Genomic DNA, 26,624 nt, shown 5'->3' on the forward strand with positions numbered 1-26,624 from the left:
TTCCTTTAAAAAAAAAAGGTCCATAAAATTGAACAAATCTTTGTCTTGCATGCTGTGTCTCTGCCAGTTTTGCACATTTAGAGCTACAGCTCATGCAGACTGGACAGCGTCTGTGAAAATTAATTTTCAAATCTTGCCAAAAATCTTCAATTCCATTTTTTTAATTAAGGCCTAAGCCAATCTAATATTTCAATATGCCTTAAGCAAATGTATGTGATTGTATGTTTAATTTTTATGGGTAGTAGGCTTGTTGTTAGCTGGAAACATCCCAATCTCTAGCCTTTTGTAGCTTTTCTTCCAGGATTTTCATGTATTCAGCTCACTAGATTCTATAGCCATAACAATTCATCAAATGGTTCGAGAACCTCGATTTTTTAAAATTCCTTGTCTGCCTCGAAGCTTTGTTAAATTATGTTTTACTATTTATCATATTGTGTACCAGCAAAATGACCATGTGTGTTGACAAAGCTCTCACTTCTGCCAATGAGCTGTTGATGAATGCTAAGTGCTATTATCAGCTACGGAGGGAGGCACTACCAAGAAGAGACAAAGACAAAGTGTCAAAAATGTGGGATTATTTTAAGCTAAATGGAAAAGATAACAACTCAGTGTGTGTACTGCAAAACACAATTAGTGTTTCATAATAGCATGTCCTTGATGTCCTGCAACATCTCAGCAGGAAACATCCACTACATTGACCTCATTTGTGGTGACATTTTTGTCTCTTTTGCAAAAAAGTAACTTTTAATAGAACTTGGCATGTTATGCATGTACAAGGAAATAAATACATAAATACATGTTCAAGGTTACATGTATTTTCTGATCAAGAAGAGTAATGACATTAAAAAAACAACAGATGAAAAAATCTATTTTATATATATATATATATATATATATATATATATAAAAATTAAAATTTTCCCCATGCTTCAAACTTGAGACTGACTTATGTTTGAATCGTCTTGCATTTTAAGCAAGTTCTTATTAAAAAGGGAACTAAATTGTATTTTATTTTTAACCAAAATCTTTTACTTGATATATTTCTTTTACTAGCTTAAGTTGCTACTACAGAACAGGGCACTTTTTAATTAGATTACTCATTAATCCTCTGAATGATCGCTAGATTACTCGACTACAACACACCAACTATATTCCCCAACAACACTGACTAGCTTTTCTGTCTCTGGTGAAGAACAGTATATCCACAGCATGATGGTGCCAACACCATGTTTGACTATAGGGATGGTGAGTTCAAGGTGATGTACATTGATACGTTCCCCTCGGATAAAACATTTAGCACATAAGGAAATAATTTAGATGTTAACTGTATAGGAGTGTTATTATTTTTGATTCAGCAAACAGGACATGACATAATAATAACAGCAACAATAATAATAATAATAATAATATCCTGTTCTAAAATTTTCAAAATATCCACAATAATCCCATTTACTGTGGAGGGAAAGAATCAAAGTATGCCAGTTAATGCAGAGCAGCGTAAAGATTTTTTTAGCTGCAGGGATGTGCTGCTGTGCAACCCTGTGATTTTTCATTCTGTTTGGAGGTTTAAAATAGCCTGAGCTCGACTGCAGGGGGGATTCATATGTGGAAGAACTCAATCAGGTCAAGTCTGTAACTCCAACCGGCAGCCCTGGGCCTCACCTTAAGTCCTCTGCTTCCCACAGTTCAGTTCAGTGGCCTTTGACCACCAGTTTTAAACAGTTGGACAATAAGAACATCTACTTTCTACTTACAGTACATTTTGCCCGTGTTGCCTGAACCAGGTTAATCTAACAAAAAATGTCAAGCCTTAGTGACAATTAGTGAACGTTTTTATAGTTTAAAGCACACAAGTTACAAAACAAATGAATCTTTCAAGTCAATAAGCAAAAAAAAAACCTCATAAAGGATATTAGGAGACGCAATAAAAATCCTTTTTTCATAATTAAAGGCAGTAAAAATAAGGTAACAGTGAATACCAACCGTTGGTTTACTGATGTTGCTCAGAAGTGCAAGCAGGGCCTGAGCCTCTTTGTCGAGCTCTGGAGAGACAAGTTGATGCAAGATGGTGAATTTTGATTGAAAGAATCAGAGTAAATGAAATGAAAAAAACAACAAACAAAACAAAAACAAAACTAAAGTAATTTGATTTGATTTGACAAATATTGCAGGTTTTTTATGTTCATTCTTTGAAATGTTGACTGCAGCTTGAACATACAATGATTTAAAAGCTATCTGGTCATGTTAACAGTTTGTCAAGTAGATAAAGGAGGTCAACAGAAAGTAAAAACGGGCTTGTTTTACACATTTTTCTGTTAAATTCTATATTTTCAAAGTTCAAAATCCCTGAGTTACCTCTATTTTAGTCATTTCTTAGGCATAAAAACAAAAGTTCACAAAATAATAGCAAATATGCTTACAGTTCACTGGCTTTATAAAATAAAGTTGCAAAAAAGAAAAAAAGGGATGAAGAAAGATTACTTAAATCAATTTATACATCTTTGCAGAGTTTTCCAGATTGTGTAGGAACCCCTGTAATAGTCATAAGATTTCTTTTAACAGGAAATATATGTGGTGGAACAGCCAACACTAAACCAACCACTGATAACTTTTCAGTGTTATTATGGATGTTAAAACAGCAAAACCATAACAGACCCCTAAATGACCCCCACATTACCTCTCGACTCTCCATTTCTTCCCTTGCCAATCTGCTTGTCGGAGCAGGCGACCCCATGCCTGAGCTCTGCGTCGAGGCCTTTTCCTCCAATGCCGTTGTGAATGTCCACCGTTGGGGGGCTGCTGCAGGACTTCTGGGGTGAAGACGGGGGACTGTCCTTCACCTGTCCTCCTCCTCCTCCCCCTCCCTGACGCTCCTTCAGTTTCTTCTGAAGACGTTCATGTGTTTTGTTCGCCCTGTCATCCCTGTGAAGAAAAGACTGGCGTCCGTGTTGGGAGTGAGAATCTGTAAAAGAGAGAGAACACACTCACAGGTCATTGCAGGCTTTAAAATAGATGGAGAGTTGAGTGTAAACATAGAAAAGCAACAAGCAAATGTTAAAGCTGCTACGCTGTCTTAACTCACCCTGTTCTGAGAAAATATGAGCTGGGTGGTACTGGGGGATGTACTGAGAGCTCATGTCCCCTACACCCCCTGGCATGCCTGTGTACAGATGAGGCGGCAGTGGGCCCATCATGGCGGGGTGTGGCATGAAGGCAGGCAGGTGTGGATGGGGTGGTGGCGGAGGGTGGTGGAGTGGGGAATGACCCCCGGGGTGGAAATCTGGTTGCTGAGGTAAAACCAGAACCCTCCGCACTCCGTTCTCCTCAATGATCTAGAAGAGAACAAAGATGACCTGTTTCGCCAACATCAAAACTTGTGAGAGTTCAACTATTAAAAGAAAAGTTAGGAGGGAATACTTGTGAGACGTATCCAGGAGGCACATAGATAGGAGGCACTGAACCGTTTGGAGACATCATGGGAACCTGAGCAGGACCTGTGAGAAGGGAAGAAACACGATAACACCTTTAATCTGCAACAAAACAGCATTCATAGCCCAACAATGTATTTTTTTCATTTTATGCGACAAACCAACACAAAGTAGTTTATAATTGTGATTTAGAAGAAAAGGGACACAAGGTTTAATCGTGATTAATTAGTCGCAATTAATCTATTATTGAAATAATCATCAACTAATTTAGTAATCGATTAATCACTAACTGGAGTATACAGACTCAAACAATGCCATTTGCTGAAACCATTTTGCAGTCAGGATATGAAAAAAAAAAACTAAGTATGTTACACTCAAAACTCAAGTGGTAATTTTAACTTCACTTGGTTCAAATTCTGCAAAGGAAAATCTCCTATTAAGCACATTTTGTTATCCAATTATTAATTGGTTAATCCAAAATATAGTCAACAGATCAGCCCTACACTGTATTGGTGCTAAATAAAGCAGAAAAGGCTGAGCTTTTCAATTATTACTGACACTATTATTATTTTAGAAGCAGATGCATCCTTTCATGCAAATGATCAAGTGTAAATTAAAGGAGTACTATCATTGCATTTTAGGCAATAAAAAGTTTCTTTTCTTATCAAAAACAAGAATTAAATTTGTTTATTTGCATCTGTTAATGTGGTTCCAATGTTGTATAAAAAAGGCTTAAGTGGTTTAATGAAAAATCTGCCAATCTTGTTAACTGATTAATCGATAGAATCATTATTAAAATAATTGTTAGTAGTAGGCCGATTACAAATATATACTGTATAATTTCCATTTGTAAAACCTTTGAAAACAATGTATTTTCCTTCAACATTACAATTATGCAGTTCCGTGCTTTGTATGGATTACCTAAAATTCCTATGAAATATGATCAAATGAAAAAAAAAACATTCAAAGGACATGAATACATCTGCCAGGCCCAATAGGGACAGCTACAGACAAGATGTCACTCACAGCCACATCACAGAAAAACAAAAATCACTTCTTTCTGACAAACAGCATGTGACACTTGGCATTCTGACCATGATAAAACCACAGTGTTGCTTTTTGTACTGTTGTTGCATATTCATTGACTGCATTTAATTATTTTTTTTTTCAAATCCCACGGGTAACAAAAGGAAAAGATTATATTTTAAAAATACTGTCCACTTCTCAAAAGTGCTGAGAAACAACAAAGTTTCCTGCTCCTTTGTGAGGGCCGGTTCACCGGCTCAGCTCAGCTCAGAGAAGTGACAGCTCAGCAAAAAGCCACAGAGGGCAATCTCTGAGCCAAGTTTGCACATTAGCACATTTCTCTTTTCTTTCCAGACCTAAGACAGAAACAATGAGATTCGAATGCCAGAAATGGTGCAGGGGAGCAGAGGGATTCACTGACCTCCCAAACAGAATGCATGACGAAGGATTTTCTTTCATTGAACACAAAATGCTTTAAGATGAAAAAGCAGCTCTAAATGACTCGTGATAATAAACTCACAGCTGCAGAGGATGGGAGGGGAACATAATAACACACCGAAACCTTGTAAACTCACACCGACACTTAGCGATATTCCCCTAGGTGCCAGCATTCAACTTCAAGCTCTCATGGGAGCTTAACAGAAATTTCAAGCAGGTACACAGACAGTAGCCAGTTTGTTGAGAACACAACATAAAACCTCTCCACTTAAAAACTGTTGAACCTTGAAAATGACAGTTCAGGTGCAACTGACGCAGTTCTAAAGAGATGTTTGATTTCACTTTTCGGATGAAAAACTTTGTGTGCATCTCCACTTTTGTAAAGGTTTACTAGAAAATCTTCAATTTTGAGTGAAACGACAAAAACGTTAAGTACTGTGAATGTTTTCCAGATGCACTGTGCTTCCTTTACATTTCAATGACTTTAAACTTAAAAGCATGACTCAGATGCTTTATTTAATTATTTTTTGTTTTTTCATTTTGTTCTCTACTGAATGACCGGGAAGACGAAGCTTGACGTGAGCTTCACTTTGTGATAGGTTCGCAAAATGAAGACTGAGCACTTCAGGAACACTGCAAATGAACGGAGCCAATTCAGCTGAGCCAAAGCATGCTGTACCGTACACCATGATTGGCCAGAATTTTGTTGCCGTTCTTTATGCAGAAATGCACTCAGACAGCAATGCGAATATTTCACTACAACTAGTCCACTTCCACTATCCGGCTTTGTATCTGCAGGCGACATGAATATGGAATCTATATGCGACACAGTGAGAAGGTATATACATTTTTTACAATTCTTCACTAAATAACTACAATGACTGGGATTGTAACGTCTTTGTCCACAGAAAGGTATAGATATCTGAAAAAAAACAATTTAATGTCTCCATATTTCATTCTGCCTTACAAAGCTGAATGATCACAAGGATCCTTTGCACACCTATTGAAGCAGAAATCGTTATGAATAATGAATTCTTTCACTATCATGATTCAATTAATTGATTTTTCATCGATTTTGAATTGAACCATGATAGTGAAAGATTCCTACCCCTAGTAACTAGCAACAAGCAAGCAATCCCTTATTTCTGTCTCATCCCTGTGACTCAATGCGTCGTGTCAGTCATTCATGTCAAATGAATCAACAGCAGCATCACAGTGAGACAAGCTTCAGTATGTAAAGCAGTGACATTGGGGCTCTTCCAAACTGCTGATAAACTTACTTCAAACAGCTAACAAGTAGGCCTATTAAAATCAAAAAGGCAATTAAACAGTGAGTCATTTCTCTGACTGAGAACACGCGGGCACAAGGACAAATATCTCAGTTTGGGGAGAAGGTAAGAGCTCAGCCTGTATGAAGGCAATCGCTCCGACTTGGCCATCATTACTGTCGTATTAGGAAATAATTTGAGAGGGAGTTCAAAGTGTTTACTGTTAACTCCACTCACTTTTAAGGCAAATTAGGTGAAAAATATGCCACACAGTGTTCAGCGACGCACCTGCCTAATGACTGATTAAGGCAATTTTACTTCAGTGCTGCTGATGCTGACTAACAGCAAATCTGATGAATCACATTAGCATCCTGTGCGTTGTCCATTTAGATTGAAAGGCTTTGCGTGTATACACACTAAGACTAAGGGGAGAAGAACATTGGCAAGGTGAGAGTGAGTTAGAGAGAGTAGGTAGAGAGTAGGATGGGGAGGTATAGAAACCTCATGGTGTCGTAGTTGGAAAGCAACGGAGGTGATGGCGGTGGGGGTAAAGACACCCTCTCTTTTACATCAATCTGACGCACAAGCGCTGACAGATCAGAATAAAAAAAGAGACAGAAAAAAAAAAGAAGAAGCAGCAGAAAAAAGAGACCACCTCCCCCTCCCTCTTGTGTCAACTGGAGCATTGGTGTGCTGACGTGGCCATGGAGAGCCAGCCTTCAAGAGGGAGAAGGCACAGGAAAATAAACATTAATGATGATAAACAGATAATGGCTCCAAAGGTTTGCTTATATATATGGGTTTTTTTTCTTTGCCAATTTGAGCACCAATCTGGCTCTTCACTACTAGAAATGGGTAGATACAGGATAATAGTATGCAAGTGGTTCTTAGCCCAGGTCCACTGAGGTAGTTTGCATTAGGAAACTTGGCAGAGGTTGTGTCAAAATGGTGGCAATAATCCAAGCAAACTGTCAGATTTAATCAAATGTACGAATGAACTCTCAACTAGATTGGGAGAACAAAATGAAGCGGGGAAGATTTGCCACATAAAAGCTGGATAAAAGGAGCGAAGAATCTACAAAAGCACAAAGGAAGAGCGAAATATAAAATGGAGGCAAACATTTAAGTGCACCTTAATGAATTGTATCATTTAACAGTTTATATCAGTCATGCTTAAAAGAATCTTTATATTAAATCGATTCATTACAGGGTGATGTTTCAAGAGTTAGTCTGTTAGATGACTATTGATTACAGCTAATTAAACCCACATTTTATACTTGATTAGCTCATGTAGATTTTAAAAAATACAAATAAGTTGCATTGTGACCATGTTGACCATACATAATTATGGGAAGGCTACTGACCTCTCAGTTCACACACAGACCCTCAACACTGAGGGTAAGTGACAAAAAGGTACAGCTATAACTGTGACTGTTTAGACTTTTTTTATTAATTGAAAATTAAGTGGAAGGAAAAAGACTTGTAGAAAGTAGGCACACCTTCTACCAAGGTAATTGTGCACCCATTTCAGTTTTTGGCTGATCATTGATCTGTGAATAGTCTGACCTGCTGTGGTGACTATTGAGAACTATGAAGTGTAGACATGGACTGGTGGGCGAGTCTGTAAGTCAGCTATCTCTCACAGCAGAGTAAAAATGCCCAGTGGCTGATTTTCAGATTTCTGCAGAGTTAAAGAAGACTGGTTTCTCATGCCAGTATCAGTCAAACACAAATCTCCTAAAATGATTAACATTTATTGGTGCACTGTATACCAGATAAAACAATGCAGGTAATCTGATAGTTGCTATTACACCATTCTGTGTTTTCTTAACACCTCAGCAAATCCATAGGTTGATCGTCTTGATGACAAATAGTGATGCAATGATTCATGTAAAAGAAGCCCTGACCAAGTATTGGGTGTATAGACCATACACTACATGGCCTTTAATTCTTACAGGCTAAAGATGCCTGTCATCAATTAGCATAAGATTCCATTATAACATTACACAGCCGACTCCCCCATTGGCCAGCCTGCTTCTGTGAGCATCCAGCAACCACTGACACAGGCAGATGGATCAGGAGAAGAGAAAGAGAGGAAGCCGCGGTCTGGGTGGATCTGTGACCTAGAGTATAACAGAGGAAACCAGGCAGCAAACAATGGAAGAATTAAAAAAAGAAAAGCTATTTTTTCCCTCAAGTGTTCGTAAACTTTGATTTCCTAATATGTAGAGCCGTCCACACGACTCGCACATTCCCAGCTGTGAGTGTTTTCAGGAAGGAAGGGCATCAGTAACCTTCATGCTTATGCTTATTACAGAACATCACACCCCGCTGCAGCTATGAGCCAGACTAAACCAGAGCCAGGTAGAGGCCACAGCTGCTGGGGCACCATTTTTCTCTCTCGCTCTCTTTGTTTTTTTTAAATAGAAAATTATTTGACTGTGTTTAGGAAATAAGGATTTCAGCAGGGTTCCTTCCTGGAGCAAAATGTTAACCCTCAAAACCTGGACAGAAAACAGTTGACTTCAGATATGCTGCTTTTCATATCCCAAAGCTGAAAATTGCAGTTTTATGAAAATCTTTTCTAATCCTGTCCTGTGCAACACTCTTTGGGCAGCATGAGACGTAAAACCGAGTCATTATTAAAGCTCCTCATTACAGACGCACTGAATGAACCCGGTGCACATACATGTTTGTGTTCCTGTCCTTGGAGTTTGGCAGAGGAAGTGAGGAATATGATAAAAAGTGCAAATGTGTCTGCTGCTTGGTTTGTGGCAGTGATGCGGGTCAGTAAAGAATAATACAGCCGTGAAAATAAATTTTCTTCTCAAATATTATAAAGAAATTAATTTCTAATTAAAATAAAAGGCTATTTATTCTTCTGCTTTGGAGTAGGCCTGTGAAGTCCAGTCAAAGATTTTAAATGTTAAAGAGCTAAAGAATGAAGCACCAAACTGTTTAGAGGAGACACTATTGGTGTGGTTTGTCACCTTTTGTTTTAATCCGACATTATTGCCAGTAAATCTTACAGTCAAGGTCACAATAGTCCAGCAACATTTTTCTGTGCAAGATTCAGAGCCAAGCCACTTCTGAGGTACTGAACATTATGCAGAGCTTCTGTCACAAACAAGCACAGACGAGAGCGGTCCCAATCAACTCTGGCGACAACATCTAAGCTTAGTGTGTTGGGGTGATATCCGGAGGAAATCAGAAATAAGATGAAGAGCAATGACTCAAAAAAAAAATGCTGAAATTTTTTTTTTCCTTTACGCACTGCCAATTTTACCACCAAAGATTTAGAAAAAGCATCCAGTCACTTCTACGCCCAGGCTTTAAAAAGTGTCTGTTTATCTAAAGGTTACTAAGAACAGTGAAAATGTATGAAATGAGACCTTTTTATTACCAGAAATTGCAAAGCAAGAGCTTATTAGATTTAGCCCAAAGGTTTGATGTTACACGTGGAAAAATGCTGGAAATACTTTTCAAAATGCCTTGCCTCCACAGCCTATTTTTAAAAGGGTTTTAAACACATTAAAACTGCTTTTTAAATGGTGAAATAACTTTGGAACATACTGGCTCTCATACTGTTCTCATTTCAGACTGGAAAGCCTGGCAGGCGTCCATTCGTTTCTTGAAGCAGGCTTTCACACCTATTTCGGTCAGTAACTAACTAGCGTCCAGAGATGAGAACAGCAGATTTATTTGAATTTCTCTCTTTGAATCATTTCTCTCCTGGGATCTTTGTGTCTTTGTTCATTTAATCACAATTTTGCAGGAGAGAAAAAAAATACACCATTATTAAAGGAAACAACCAGTGTTTAGAGTTTAAGATCTCTAAAGTCTACATCTTGGATGCTCAAAATTTAAACCAGAGAAACATGTCTGTATATTTAAAAACAAGAGAGACTACAATAACACCATTATCAGGGCTAAAATAATATTGCAAAACATTTTCATATCATTGTATCTTCTTCTTATTTTACAATTATGCACTACTACCTTTGAAATTTGTGGTTGAGAAAAAGGCTGAATGCTTTTGCAAGACACCGTAGCTATGATACCAAAGGAAATAAACTAGACAAAGCTGCCAGTGTAGAAAAAACCCCAAAGTGTCAATATAGCTATGCAATAATTAAGATCATATTTGTTAAGAGGTTCCTAATCAAACAGCTTGCAATCAAGTTGACGGAAATTCTGTAAATCTTTTTGAGCACATTGCGAAAAAAAAAGACTTTAAAATTCCAGTTGAGCGAGACGGCGCTTTGTGCCCTCACCCAGAGATTGAATCATCCAAAGTGATGGTGAATCACCAGCTTTAAGCTTATCAGGTGGCAACAGATTCCAGTGATACAGCCTTTGGATCGGAAATCTTGAGAAGAAAACGCAGAGCAAAAGGGGAGCACTTTGGCTGAAGTTAGAAGGACATGTCCACAGGCAAAGCTCCCTTTAAGGTAAGTTGAAAAAAAAAAAAAACAGAGCAGAAGGAAGCTCTTTGGCTACTCTAATTAGTTTCCTCTCGCTAAAAGGTTCCACCTTGAAGGCAGATACCAAGAAAAGCAAATGCCCTCTATAAACTGCCTATTTACAAGATTGTTCCGATTAAACAGGCTGTCATGCCCTATCACGTAGCAATTACGCACCTCCAGCTGCTAAAAATACGAGACTGAATACAAAAATTGTGGCTGGGATGGAACGAATCCTAAAAAACACGAGCAGAAGGGATCATTCTAAATTCATACCTCTATAATTCAGCCCCATTTTTAAACACATTCTGTTAAACACTTCAGTGTTAAAGATAGACACACGTATTCATGCATAACAGATACATGCACAACAGTTACCAAAGTGCACAGAGATAAGCCTGTTGTGTTCACACAACAAACCAAACAAACCACAGATGCACATTCATGCTAGCCTGCACACACACACACCGTCTCTCTCTCTCTCACACACACTCATCTTCCTCCCTCCTTGCACTGCAAGCGGTGAGTCATCCCTCTATTCGCGTCACAGAGAGATGAGTGCACCCTGTGACAGGCCAGTTAGTAGCAGTCACACTGATCTATGTGGCATCTCTTACTTCCATGTTTCTCCTCTGATGGAAAAACTATGTATTCCAGCTCTCTATTAGGAAGTTTTACTCAGCTGATAATGGAGGGCTGGTGAGAGAGTTGAGTCAGACAAAAACTGGCAAACAGAGTTCCCTGATGTGAAAACGTTATACGACGGCATTCTGGCGCTGTCACATCACCTTCTATCTCTCTTTTTGTAGCTTTGTTGTCCAACCCTGGACACCTGGGGCCTGTTGTTTTATTGCTATTCGTATAAACCAAATGGTACTGTGGAAAAATAACATCTGCAGATTGTAAATGCTACTCTAAAAAAGACTAAATAAAAATACTGCTTCCTTTGGGTATCACTGGCTGTCATAGTATTAATATTTATCATCTTTATATCTTATTAAATGTAAACAAAAGTAAATCAAATTCTCAATTTCAAACAAAAACAGAGAAAGAAACATTGGATATGAGCATAAGGAAATATCAATAAAGGGCAGTAGATTTTGTGCTTCTAGTAATAATGTAACAAAAGGCGTTTTAAGATCAATTCCTCCCCCAGGCAAACAGTGCATTGTACTAATTCACAATTACAGCTCCCCAACGCCACCTCCTACAACTAATCCAGCTGTCCTGCGTTCATGCTGTCAACAGCATGCGAGAGCTCCACTTTATTGTTGCCGTCACAAAGCAAGCTCAATCTCTAACTACTGTGGAAAAGAAAATTACTCCCATCAGTACAAATGTGTAATGCCTTTAACTCAAACACTTCTGCTCCAGCTTCCCAAAACTATAATTATACCATATGCCTTTTTTATTATTATTTTACATTATGATAGATTAGAAGCACAATGTAAATTTTATGTCCTGGGATACTGAACAACTGTTGCAGCACAGAATGAAGGGAAACTTTTACAGAGAAGTTTCTTTAGAGTTTACGAGACTTCAGAATTAGACTTGTAGGATTTTATTTCTTAGGGTGTATTCACACCATCCTCGTTTATTTTTGCTTTAATTGAACTCTAGTTTGTTTCCCTAGAGAGTCTAGTTCATTTGGGGAAGTGTGAATGTGTAATCAAACTCTGATGCAGGTCAAAGTGAAACCTGGTTCTCCTAAAAACCTAAGTCTTGGATCGGTTGTAGTGAACTCCAATGCAGTTTGAATGAGTATGTGGACTGGAGACTGTTTCAAAAGCAGGAAGCAGACTATAACAAAGCATTCTGGGTAAATGAAACCAAAGCACACATGAGTGTCTAGTGCTAGCAGGAGAAATGACTTGCGGTCTTTTGCCAAAGACAAAAGAGAAACCTGACAACCGGTAAAACCAGAAGCCATTCCATTTTCTTTTATTTTGTAAAGAATGAAGTTGAGCTCAGAGTCTTCTTCCGAGCTTTTTACGCCATTTCTTTCAGTGGTTCTTGGTGTAGCGCCACCACATGCAAGAGTGTAAACAGGTTTCTCAAAAGGCCTAGTTTGTTTTATGTGGTTTGCTTTTTGCGAAAGCAAACCACACCAACTGAAAATTTAACAAATGTTGCAATTTTGGTTCTCAATCAAACAGAGTCTATCAGTGAAAACACCCTTAAAGTTAAACAATTAAACAAGTCTCCCTTCCATTAATAAGTCTCCCATTTTTACATCAACAACTTAAAATCACATACTAACGCTTCTTCAATGCTTTTTTAACCATAGGTTGTTGGGAAGCCCGACAGGCGGTCTTCATTCTTTCACATGGTCAATACAACATGCATATCAAGAATTACTCCTTTTTTTGCTTAAGTATAAGAATCAGACATGCAATCAGTGTGTTGAGGCTTAAAACATACCATCAACGATGCTTAAAATAGTTTCTCACCCTTACCAAATTAAGTCATGTTGACCAGTTTGCATTTCACAAGGCAGATTCAAGGTTAACACTCAATGAAGTAAGAACAAATTTTATTTTCTATTAAACACCAGAAGCATCTGGCCAATAGTGTCTAAACTACTGATAAAACTATCCATACATGAAGACCAGTAATCAGCTCAGTGGCAGCACTCTTTAGTGTTGAAAGTACCAATTGGCACACCAGGGCAGTCTTGATGAGAGTTCCCATTTAGACAAGAAATATTATAGGGCTTTAATATCACCAGATATCACAGCACAAGTACTTCTTGATACACGTGTAGACTTGTAAAAAGACTTAAATGTAAATTGTAAAAAGACTTAAATGTAATTTGTTAAAAATGCATTCATATGTCATGCATGATTAACTCTGTATTTAAAAACATAATATAATTCCATTAAAATGTGTTGCATAATATTTTTTAAAGATGCACCATTTTCTCTAATGGCTCAAATCATACGACGCAATTATCACAGTGTGCCGACTCAGAGATGAGACTTTATTGCTGCCAACACTTTAATTTTTGTAAAATAAAAATAAAAAAACTCGCCTTATTGCATCCTGAGCACAGCTTTTCTAAAAGGCGTACAATAATTCATACAGTAGTGACTTTAGGACACACTGACTTTTGTAAAATAAAGATTGAGTAAAAAATTATTAACCATATCAGATTAGTGTTTGACAATTTACCAAAAGCATATCGTTTTTCCAACACATCCAAGTCAATGTATCAGGATTAACTCTTAATTTTTGGACTTTTATCCAGTAATACATTTTTTGGGCATTATTTGCTTCCTCCAGGGGAGGAAGATTATTCAGATCAATTATCCATGTAATGCAGTCTGCTCTGCACAATCATACAGGCTTTGATGATAACAGAGCAGAATTATCACTTTCGCGTAATAAAAGAAAATGTAAAAGCTTTTTAAAGCAAATTAAGGAAGAACTGGAGGCTATACAAAATTCCTGCTGATTAGGAAACATCAGATTTCAATATTATTGCTGAATCCCGTGTTGCAGGTTTTAGATGGAAGGAAGCATTTGCATCATATTTTGTTTTTCTTATGTTCTAAATGCTCCATGAGCCTTAATATTGCTTTACATCTAAATAAATTAGGTATTAGAATGTTGGGGAATAGGAAACCATCAGATTAAGTGTAACCATATCAAAAATTATGGTTGTGGGGGCTATATTAAGCCCTGCTCCTCCCTCACATATAGGCTGTAACTGAGATTAACATAACATTTCGTATAGGTCTGATAAATAAAAATGGGCCGATATCAACAACAAATACTTAATTCCATCTTATTGCCATTTGTTTCTGGAGGGGGAGAAGAGGAAGTTGGTCACGTGGTATTTGTTTGGTCATGTGACACCAAAAGTGATGCAGTGCAAGATTGTGGGGAAGTTAAAGTGGAGAAGCAGAGGTGAAGTCAGCCAAAATAGTGGAAAAATATATAAGTAATAAATAGTTATCTGCCATAACAGAAACATTCATATCAAATATCAATATTGGTTCAAATTTTTCATATGTGTGCATCCCTACTGGAAACACTATATTAGCAAGTGTGCTTAAGTATGCATCACAACATTAAATGAAAATCTACAGGTAGCATTAATATCAATATACTATATCTGAAGCACTATGAATAAATGCTTGGTTTCCGTTTTAGACCTCATTTTACTTTTTTGTGTAAATAATGAGAAAAGATGCCAGTTTTACTCAAGGATATCACTGTTAAAGTTCTCATATTGGCTTAAATCCACTTGTGAACATGTTTTTCAACATGATTTATCTGATTTACAAATATTGTTGATTTTCAGTCATCTCCACTGTAGTACAAATGGTACATATTCTTGCAGTCCTGATAAAAGTGTAAAAATGCACAGCTCAGTTTATCTGAGAATAGTCCTTCCAGTTTCTTAGATAATTCAGTGCAACTGGTTGCTGCTTCATACTTTCTAATTATATATCTTTTGTTTGCCAAATAACAATGCAAATATAACCCCCAGGAATAAAATTATGACCAGGATGGGCACCCAGACTGGTTTGTGGCCATAAGAACGATACATTTTTATCGTTTTGAAACAAAAGAAAAGAGAAAACATATAATAAGTAATTAACTCCACTCAGCATTAGCTTGATGTCTACACCAGCGCTTACACCACTGCTGTATTTAGCATCTTCTCCCCTGTTACTGGATAAAGTACATGACTCATCATCGACATTTTGAAATTGCACAGAGGAATTAAGGAATGAAATTCACCCAGACATTCAATTTATGCTGAAGTCAATGTTCACCAAGATTATTGTGAACTAACTATTCAGAAGAACTCTGTTTCTTCTTACATATTTTTTGTTACAGGTGTGCAATAAAAGGCTCAAATTCACATTGTACACTGCTCAAAAAAATAAAGGGAACACTTAAACAGGTGTTTAACACTTAAAGTGTTCCCTTTATTTTTTTGAGCAGTATAAATTACCAAAGACAACTGGTCTCTTACCTGTGATACATTGAAACTGACCATCCTCTCGTCGTATAGTGAAGGCCTCACCTGGGTTTACCTGCACCAGGATTACCTACAAAGAAACAAGACATTTCGTTTACAAATAATGAAAAGTGTGATTTATTTCCCACATTTATAAAATTAATCAAATCTGAGAATTCCCACCATGTCTGGTCTACAGTTGAACAATGGATAGCATGTACTTTCTTGAAAGTAGTAAAAATGTTATAATGCAGTCAGTGCATCAGACCAATAAGAATTATGTAATTCCTTAATTTTCTTAATTTACTCAGAAGTATTACCCCTGTCAAAGAACCTTCATCATATTTCCATCTTTTATAAAGTAAAGGAATGGAAAGAATATCTTCAATAATTATTAATGATTGGACAACCAATAAATCCCAAACTGAAGAATTTGTACCTTATTGGTCTTAATAACTTAATCTCTCTTAAACGGGTATTGAAGGTATTTTCAGGTTTATATTGCCATTTATAGCACAATCAAGTAACTGTTACCTTCAGTTGTTATAAAAATGCATCTCAAATATAACTAAGGGTATTTGTTGTACCCAATGCCTTGAAATTGGCCTGTCCCTTTAAGAACTTCCACACCTCCGTCATTAATTAAAGTGTTAAAAGCTAGATGAATGTGATATTTTCTTTTCGTTTATTACTCACTATCCCTGAAAATTGTTATATTTGAATATAAATAATGTATATTTATCTGGTTGTTAAATGTAAAAAAAAATGCCCTTTATAATGTATGCTGTTGGTTGTTTGTAGACTGAAAATGCTGGGAGTTCATAGATTTAAGGCATTTAGTGGGAGTGGAAAAAATATGATGATCACCGATAAAAGACAAATTCTCCAAGTGAAACACAAACTGCTTGCCAAGACAGTAATGCACTGATTTTTTTTTAAATATGAGCAAATAAATAAGTTGTACATAAAATAAGGTCTGAAGACATTATTTAAGTATTTGAATGGATGAGGTGAAAGTTCAAAACATGCTTTGAAATGAAATCCTTAATATTCAGTTTGATTCACAGCTATCTCCTCCATTAGGCACTATAAAACTGCATTTTCCTTTGTTTTGTTATTCCTTTTCAAAAGAACAAATATAAAAATCATAATTAGTCAAATTGGAAATGAAAGATCTGACTTCAGATAAAACCAGAAATCAGCATTGTAAAGCTTAATTCGTACACAAAGTCACAAAAAGCAAAGAAACTGAACAAGGGAAATAAATCACAAAATCTCAGCTGCACACAGCTATAAATGTCATATCACTCTTCAGTCAAAGCTCCACCACAGTCACTGTGAGAAATGAAACCATGCTGTTCGAATCAGCTTTTTATGGAAATATAGCATTTCTGAAAATGAAAAAAAAAATATATATATATATATAAGATAAAATTTTATTAGATATAATCATTTTTGATTAAACATCCACAAAATAAATATATCCTTCAATTAGCTTTTCTTTATAAAGTCATGTATACGCATAACAAGGTTTTTGTTGCCTGGCGCTGTGTGTGGGCGCTCGTTGGTACCTCACTCTTGTGGAAGTCGCGATCATTGAATCTACACTCCTCTGGCAAAGGGCTTTGTCTGTGGTTGTCTTCAAACACTGAAATCATCAGGACCTCCATCTCTGACTCTGCTCCCATTCATGTGTTCAGGGACGATAGGAAGGAGCCTTTTGACTGCCACACACTGAGTCTCATACGGTCATACAAACCCACACAAAGCAGCGTCAGCAGTGTGTGTAGTGCGATGGTGGGGATGGTGGGAGGGGCGAGGAAGTCTAATTCAATCAGAGTCTGAGCGCTTCATTCAGTAACGTGTGATTGTTGTTTGCATTAATTATTGAAATATAAACGCAACAAAAAATTTAAACTGACCTCGTTTTCAACTGGAAGTAAGTTAAAATCAATTTTTTTAAAAAAGGAGAAAGATTTTATTTATAAAAAAGAAAAAATCTTACAGCTACTTACTGTTCCCCGCATTGCTTTCCCTCATTCAAGCGTCACTATTCACGCAGTCAAAGACAGGAAAATATGCTTCAGGGTCTACTAGACCCTCCAGAACTTCACCCGGGGATCACATGACCTGCGACGCTAACGCATCTGGCCAAGCTCATCTTTTGCAATCTTCAATTTCATCCACTCCTGGTATTCAGTCCAGGAAGAGACAAAAAAAAAAAAAAACCTGGAGGCTCGGTTTCCTGCGCTGGATGAAGCCCTTTATGTAAAGCGAAGCATGAAACTCATGGTTGCTCAGGTTGGCTCAGCTGCGTCTGCTCCAACCGTGGCACACGCTGCAGCAGCCTCCCTGCTGCAAGTATCCACAGCAACCCTTTCAACAATCCACAGCGACGTCTTTATCAGAACGGATTGAGGAACCTTATCAGTGCTGGCCACTCTTCGGAAGAGGAAAAGACGGCAAGATGAGCCCAAGAGGAGAGGATGAAGAATGAGAAAGACTTTTCACTTTGCTATTCTGTTTCCTTCTTTGCCTCTGTCACAGACTACGAGCCAGCTCAGCTAATGCCTGCTGTGCTCCTTATCGTGCCTCATTTCAATAACATTCCATCAGGGTGTGATCAGAGCACTGCTGAGCCGGTAAAGGTATAAGGGGTCCATGGCGTGGGGAGTCCTTTGTTCTGTCTTTTTCACAACAACAGCAGCAATTGCGTGAGAGAGCTGAACAACCCACGCAGCTTCTGAGGCTGAAATATATGACTACGCTATAGTCCCTCTGCCTCGCTCTCTCATGACTCTCCCTCCCCCTCACACTCCCCCTTGGCTTGCGCTCGCTCTCTCTCGCTCATTCACAGAGCGGCATGGTTACATCCTCCTAACGCTCCTGATCGATACGGAGTCGAGGTGGAGTTGCAGAACTCTGCTGCTTGTGACAGCTGCAGCCTTGAGTTTCTCCAACGTCTTTAAAGATTGTAAAGCAGCACGCTCTCCGTCAAAACAAAGGAGTTATTTGGATAGTTACGGCACATGCAGTTTGAAAGTGCTTAGTTCCTCAACATCTGCCCTCATTTACTGTGAATGGACGGGATCTTAAAGCGACAGTGTAGATCACCTGATCAGTGTTTGTCAAGTTGGCATGTACCCTGCGTCAATGATACTGCTGAATGAAAGGTGCACGAAAATGTTCTACAAAATGAAATCCTTTTGTTTTACTGCTGAGACAACAAATAATATTGATTGATGCAATTACAGAAAAGAAAAGCGAGAAATAGAAACCCGTAAGCAGTAGCGCTTGGAAGGTAAAAGGACCTCGGGGAAATATAGTCGGATTAATTATGAAAGAGGAATGTTAACAGTTAACAGCAGACCCATTTACAAGACTTTAAATAGTGTTCAATACATTTACAATCTAATTTGGTAAATAATCTCAGAATTTACTTAATACATTGCCTTTTACCAACACCCTTTAACACACTGCTAAATTACCTAGTATCTTAGGTGATAAACTAAAACAAAGTGGTGGATCATTTTGAGGAAATGATTCTGCTGGAAGATTGTATTAGACTGCTTGTGCAGCAAAGATGGTATAAATGTGTCCCCAAAATAAATAAATAAAATAAAAAAATAAATAAACATATTTAAAATAAGGATATGCACAATCACAAGCAGAATTAACATTTCATGCCTACGCCTACTTAAATCTTTGTCACAATTTTATCTCTGACAGGTGTGCTCCTTCACCTGACAAACCACCAGCACTTTCAGAAAAGCTTTTAAGTCAAGCAAGATCAAAAGTGGAACTTTAGAAATCCATCAGGTTAGGTACGTATATATCTAAAATATATTGATGCTATATTGAATAACTACGTGTTTTCCTTTGTTTCTACAAGTAACCCCAACAGGGAGCAGTTCTGTTTACTTAGTGTTGCAACATCTCAAGACAAATCTATCAACATTTTATTCTCCATATTACGCACCAGCAAATCAAAAGATTTATGCAAGAAAAAGAACATACACTATATGCTTTTGTTATTTTATTTTCTTATTTTGGATTAGATCAGACAGACATGCTACACTGGCTGTGGATTTTTAATCACGAGTCTCACAAGAGAACTGGTTGGTATCCATAAACAAGAAGTTCATTGCTCTGGACCACCAAAGAGAAAGTAAAAAAAAAGAGAAAAGAAACAGTGTTCTGACTGTCAAATACTAAGACTGGTTTAATGCCAAAGACCGCAACGGAATCAGCACTTGAATTACATTTCTGGAAATGACCCTTGTCTAATTTGTTCCCTTAGTTTTTCAATGTGTGTGTTTGCCGTTAGCCATTTTTACCCAAGTCAAACCCCCACTATCACTCACATACCACTTTACCTCTCACTTCAATTATAAAATCTTCAATGAGCACCTAGTAGAACTTGAAATGAACTCTGCAGTTTTTATGAAAATTTATTAGCTGCTGTTTACACTGGAAGGTGGCATTTCCAAAAACACACAGGAAGAACAATATTCAAACACACTACCTTTGAAAGGAAAAACTGTATTGGTTTTAGTTACAGGAGTTGCCCGGTTATGTCCAGCATACCTTCCAGAAGATGAACCTGAAAGGTGCAGCAACATCACTGCTAGTTGCTTTATGATTAGCATAAATGTAAATGCATAAATCAACATTTGAACACCTGGACTGGAAAACAGCTATAACTTCACTGAGAACAGTCATCGCCTAGTTGCTCATAAAGAGCCAAACAAAAGTTTGAAGTAATTTTTTGCAGACTGTTTAACTACAAAGATAGCCTGACTAATTAAAAAGCTAAGATCAGTCTGTTTTTCTTGTGTTAGTTTAAAAAGAGATGGGCAAAAAGTACGACTTTCTATGCAAAAAAGAGATGGGCAAAAAGTATGACTTTCTATGCAAAAAGGGAAAAAAAGCACTCCACAAAACTACTGCTAAATTAAGCAAGCACCATTTCTACATTTTTGCAATGATCAAGACGATGAATGAAAAAGGCAATAAATGGAGAATAAACTTTAACAACAACTGTTTTGGGGCAGTACAAATAACCACAACTTTCCTGCTTTAGCTATGAATTACATCATCTCATACATGACAACATTTGGTGTTGCCATGTATATTATTAGGGCATGGCTGTTTGCTAATCTTGGACATGTGCTTTGGAAGATTATTAAGAAGCTAAAGAGAATTATTATCCTTACTAAAATTGAAGGCAATCTAACAAGAAAGTGTCACTTCTGGGTGTATTTTTAGACAAAATACATGCATCTCTCTACAATTTTCTTGAAATTTAAATCAATATCAGCCTACTCTTATGAGGACCAAAACAACTACCTGATTTATTAAATTATTGCTCATCTGTCTGGCAAGTCAATTTAAAATAAATGAAAATACCCAATCAATTGGCCAAAGGTCAGATTTGGCCAATTCTCTGCTAATGGTCTGTGACTGAAAAATGTGACCCCCAAATTATTTTTTTCTTTAACATCAAAAAGAAAGGGACATATAATCATCCCTATGATTTCATCTGAGTCTTCAGGACAAACCTCCTCAATTAAAATTTTAAAGAGCTCATACAGAAGAAATATCCCTTCAGCAGTTTAAGGGGTGTTCAGAAGTCAAAAAAGTAGAAAAACAGAACAAGAAAAGAAAAAAAGGACAGCAAATAATTTATATCTTTGCAGATAGGGGAAGTTCCTCTTCAGATAAATGCAGTTGGCAAACACAAACTAACCGTTTACGGCCCCTTTAAAACTGAGACAAAATTGCCAACAAGGTACCGCTTCTACTTGAACTTTTTATTAATATTTTCCCGAATGATGGCTTAGCTGGTACAGAAAATAGGCTAAGTTACTGCAAAGCGAATTTCACAAGATTTACACAGACAACCAAGAGCTGAGATTCAGACTAATGAACACATTCAAAGAAAGACATTTTCTTTAGCTTAGAATGGAAAAAGTCTAAAAAAAATGTTTAGATTGCAAAGCCCAAAGGCTAATTCTTATTCTCCACACTGCAGATATTTGCATCCAAGTATAACTTTTATGCAAAGAGTGCGAGGGTCAGTTAACACACACTGTCATCCAGGTGGCCACTTCTGTGTTTTATTACCCCTGAGGATGGGCCTGCTCTCTGCTCATGACAGTTAACTCTGACGTTTCTCAGCCACCGGTGACTCAGAGTTCGGGTTTCTCACTATTTGTTCCTCCTAATTGTTTACTGTGCGTTGATGCAGCATAGCAGCTGGGTGGACAGGAAACGAGAGCCAAATGACACAGGGAAAATCCTGCCAGGGTTGGAACTAGCCAGGAACCGACGCAATCTCCCTGTAGCTGATGGTCTATACTTACGTGTGCAGGGATGATTCAAAGCAATTTGATAATCCTTAACCCTGCAGGATCCCCTAGAAGTGTTACACATGGGAACAGGTAGAAAATTTGGGGCAAAAATCTCTAGTAGTTGGTCCAACCATTTGATTTTTTAAAAAATTAATACAAAGTATTAATTTGACACAGCATTATGGATTTTTTTTTTTGCAGAAAGATATTAAACATAGCTAATGAGCAGCATCTCATGGTAACTTTATTAACATATTTAGTTAAAACTAAAGTAAAGATGCAGTAAAATAAAGTGTGGGTGATAAGAAATAAAACATTTTATCGCAATCTTGTGGTTTATTGTGATAACGTTGGGCGATAAGAGCAATGTATTAATTCTTCTTTAGGTAGCTATATGGGTGTAACTCCAACTCCAGCAATTATAGCCCCACAAACAGAACTGCTCTGGAAAAACATTCCCAATTGTAACACGCTTCTCTAACATACCAGTCACCTAATGAAGTGTGATTTACATAGTGAAAGTGCAAACAGTTCCTGCATTTAATCATATTTTTAAACTTATTTTTTATTGATCCTTTTATAGAAAATGGTAAAAACAATCCTGACGATACACATAGTTTTAGGTGGATTTTAAATATTAATTGGAATTTATCCTTGTAACAATAAATCCAAATTATCAGGATAAGAAATTTATCATGATATATAACAATTGATATGATAAATGCCCACTCTTGAGTGCAATAAGCAAATACTTTGGGGTTTTCTGAAGAAAGAAGATGCAGTTAGCGGTTATCAGTATCACTGAGCTGTTGGAAGTAATGCCAAAGGAACCATGAAAGCTTCCGTTAATATTTTCAATGGAGGCATGTCGACTGTTCATTCAGGTTGCTACTATTAAACAGGGACAAAAACATCAGTAAATATTTAGAAGGTGGATTGTTTTACCGCAAAGATGCGTAGTTTTATGCTTCTGAGCTTTTAACCTCTGTGTCCAGGGCATGCAAGATTTTAAAAAAGCTGGCAGCCTTTTGGAAATCTGAGTCAAGGTAAGTCAATCTAATAACTTAAGAGAATCGGAGCTTTGTCTCTGATTCAGCAGTGTGCTAAAGGGATATTTTGCAGGGCTTTTTGGCATCTAGACAAGCACAGATCAGCTCCGTTTCCAGATCCATAAAACTTGGACCTCTAAGCACTATAGGAAAAGCTGGACTAGATTATTTCACAATCAATAGAGACACTTTCAATCATCTTTATTTCCTAATAAAATGCAATAATAAAAAAGTAGGAGTTTGGCTTTTGAATAGGAAACAGTTGAGAAATATGGAACTACTTTAAAACTCTATTTTAATAAGGAAATAAAACTTGGGGAAATTGTTCTTTATTTTTTAATATGAACATGTTCTCTGTAAACAACTCAAATACCAAAATGATCAAACCTGACATACAGAACGTAAATTGTTAACGTTAACATGCATTGACAAGTGTGCTTGTCTACGTGTCCTTGAGCCCTATACATTACAATTTGTAAGGTGCATACTTGCCTCATTTAAGTGCACCTTGTGAACCAATCAACTACCAATTAACTACTAAACAAGTTGGGATATTTTGGCACCGATTGAGTTTGTGCATACCACCTACAACATGCTGGTGGGGATAGCGGTGAAAGATACTTGAAAACCTGTTCACTTTGATTCACCATGTCTGGTGAGGTGTTTCTTGGCAACAAGAAAATCTGACCTGGCTGTTTATTTGTGAATTTTTGACACAAACAAGCTGCAGTAAGCATTTCACCACCATTACAGAGCTTGGATGTAGTTTCTAAACATTCCTTTTTCACAGCAGCTAAACTGGCATAGTTTGCTTTACCGACTTAAACAAGGTGCCCTAAACCCTGCTGAGTCACAAATTATTCTCCTCCTTGCAACAGTTGACAAAGAGTGGGCTCACTCCCGCCATTGCAGATGATTCAGAGGCCTACCAGGAGACAAGAAGAGTGGGTTGCATATTTGTCACAACATCTCAAGCCCTCTGGTCACTTGTAAAGGGAACGCGTCCAGGGTTCTGTCTCGCCTGTCTGGTTACCACGTACAAGGCCGGTGCTAAATACGGCTAAATTAAGAGTCAGGTCTCACTATCCCACTGTAACATTAGCCCACACATAATGCGTAGCCACAAGCAGAGTAAACATTTATGACTGTGTTCTTTACCTAGCTCAGGTCACGATATGTTGCGTTTACTCACTACTGAACGAAAAAAATATATATCTATATACATTCGGTCGCAAATGTCACCTCACTTTGTGCAGATTTTGTTTAAACTAAGAAGGTGTTGAAGTTAATTAATATTCCATCCGAGTATTCACTTGTCTTTGTAATCCATCAATCAGAGTCTATTTGAAAGGACTTTTAAACAGATTCTGTTTGATAAGAAGCCAACAACATGAGGTAATACAAACGTGTTACATGTTTTCAGGCGGTAAACAAAGTCCTAAAATACATCAAAAGAGGAGAACAAAAAAAAAACAAGCATAAAAGTTTTAAAATGTTAAATCTAGGCACTAACAAATTAGAGTAATGAACAAAACGGGAGAAAATATACATATCCATCAGCACAGCCAACTGCTAAGTGCTAAAGCCATTAGTGAGGCTTAAACATTGACAGAAGCAGACCGATTCATCTGTTACCTATTTAGTTCCAAACCAAAACGGCAAGAACAGGAAAAACCAAAGGGGGGTGGAAACAAGCAGTGATTCATCCTGTAGCCAAAGTCATCTCTTAAAAGGAATCATCTCAGGTAATGACCCCAAGACAAGAGCTCACTTTCTGACTCAGAATAATTGGTCCAATGGAGCGTTAATATCAAAGCCAAAGATTTGGATTAAAAAAAAGAAAAAACAAGTACAAAGAATATTCTGTCCTTCCTGCTTCTCTAACGAAAAGGTCAGAAACCAAGGGGGTCAGCTATCGCAGTGAATTCACTTCACTGTCACCACCGTCTTGCCTCATTCCGTCAGGGCCCAGACCCCTCCTGTAAACCCTGCTCCTCTCTCTCCAGCCGTCATGATGATATTTACGCACCTTATCAGACAAACAGCACGCCTACGTTACATTTAATTCCCAGAAAGAAAATGGCTGAAAGTGCCCTGCGACAGACTGGCGACCTGTCCAGGGTGTACCCCGCCTCTCGCCCGGAACGTAGCTGGAGATAGGCACCAGCAACCCTCCCGACCCCATTAGGGACAAGGGTGAACAGAAAATGGATGGATGGATGGAAAATGGCTGAAAGGTCAAACAGAAACATTACAAATGTGCTTTTTTTATTATTCTCTTGCATAGAAAAATATAAAGGTTTAGCGGTACTGACAAAAATTTTACATATTCAGTTCATGTGAAATATTAATTCAAAAGTACTACTGATTATTATGTCTAACAGTGTTATCAATATAACTTTTTTATGTTGAAAACATAAGCTAATTGTCACACGAGTCATTTTTTTAACAAAATCTTTATTGTTGAGATAAAAAATGCATTATTTGTTTTCAGTAGCTAAACTGACTACTTATTTTTAGGGTCTTTAATTGTTATGACATCAAAGCAGAAAGACTAACACTTTTATTTCCTTATAGTACAATTCACAAATCTTATGTTTTCATAATACCAGGAAAAGATGAAACTTCAGTATGATTGCTAAATATCGTGATAGCTATACTGATTATAATTAACAAATGTTACTAGGGGTGCACCGATTGTAGATTTCTGGTCGATCACCAATCTGTAAATGCTTGACCTGACGATTATGTTTTTGACCGATACTGATGTTTTTGTCTGAAAAGTCGTTAAACATAGTGATGCAGTTGCCAAGTTGGCAACAGTGGGTTGACTACTGTTGACTGCACAGTGCAGATAATGTGCAGCATCTGGTAAGCAGCTATGTCAGGCAACCCTGTCTCACAGTAGAGCAAAGAAGACCGTGGCTGATTTTCAAACCTTTCCGGAGGTATATAAAAATCAGTGAATAAGATTGGCTTTGTCATGTCAGTATCATCCAATCGCAGATCTCCCAAAATTAAGAGCATTGGGGCTCATTTATCATACTCATATTTTACTCAACCCTCTCTTTGATCATCACAAACACCCTATAACTCACAATGAGTTTTAGCATCCCATTGACTATAATCTATAGCAGGGGTGTCAAACTCCAGTCCTCAAGGGCCATTTTCCTGCATTTTTAGATGTGCCACAAGTACAAAACACTGGAATGAAATGACTTAATTACCTCCTTCTTGTGTAGATAAGTTCTTCAGAACTTTGCTAATGACCTAATTATTCTATTCAGGTGTGGTGCAGCAGAATCACATTTAAAAGTTGCAGGACATTGGCCCTCCAGGACTGGAGTTTGACACCTGTGATCTGCAGTATCTAAACAGACCTAAGCAACTAGAAAACTGTATTTTGACATTTTCTTCTGCTCCACTTTAAAACCGTATGAAGTCCAGAGTCTATTCTCTTTTAGTCAAGCTCTAGACAATGCAACAACATCAATAGTGAACAAAGGCTTGGAATATTAAGTCACATTAAGAAAGTGTCGTTTACAAGATACTTTATTGAACAGTATAAAATACAGATGTGTCAAGTGAAAACCAAAGAGCAACCAAGACAGAGCTCTATACCTAGAT

The 26,624-nt window shown here is 37.4% G+C and overlaps 1 protein-coding gene across 4 annotated transcripts in view; it reads right to left on the reverse strand.

The window, feature by feature from the left end:
• The window catches only part of fndc3a (fibronectin type III domain containing 3A), a 59,392-nt gene that overhangs the window by 19,867 nt on the left and 12,901 nt on the right, over positions 1-26,624 (reverse strand). For 2 of the 4 annotated variants that reach the window (XM_028045135.1, XM_028045134.1), the window contains exons 3-7: positions 15,611-15,686; positions 3,418-3,494; positions 3,083-3,332; positions 2,678-2,962; positions 1,984-2,042 (exon numbers count right to left, since the gene is read on the reverse strand). In XM_028045135.1, the coding sequence (XP_027900936.1) occupies positions 1,984-2,042; positions 2,678-2,962; positions 3,083-3,332; positions 3,418-3,494; positions 15,611-15,686 (747 nt within the window). Of the gene's footprint in view, positions 1-1,983; positions 2,043-2,677; positions 2,963-3,082; positions 3,333-3,417; positions 3,495-15,610; positions 15,687-17,166; positions 17,284-17,610; positions 18,339-26,624 lie in introns of those variants that run through there. The other 2 variants (XM_028045136.1, XM_028045133.1) reach the window with 2 other exon arrangements.

Source organism: Xiphophorus couchianus, chromosome 18, assembly GCF_001444195.1.
Source record: "Xiphophorus couchianus chromosome 18, X_couchianus-1.0, whole genome shotgun sequence".
NCBI lineage: Eukaryota > Metazoa > Chordata > Actinopteri > Cyprinodontiformes > Poeciliidae > Xiphophorus > Xiphophorus couchianus.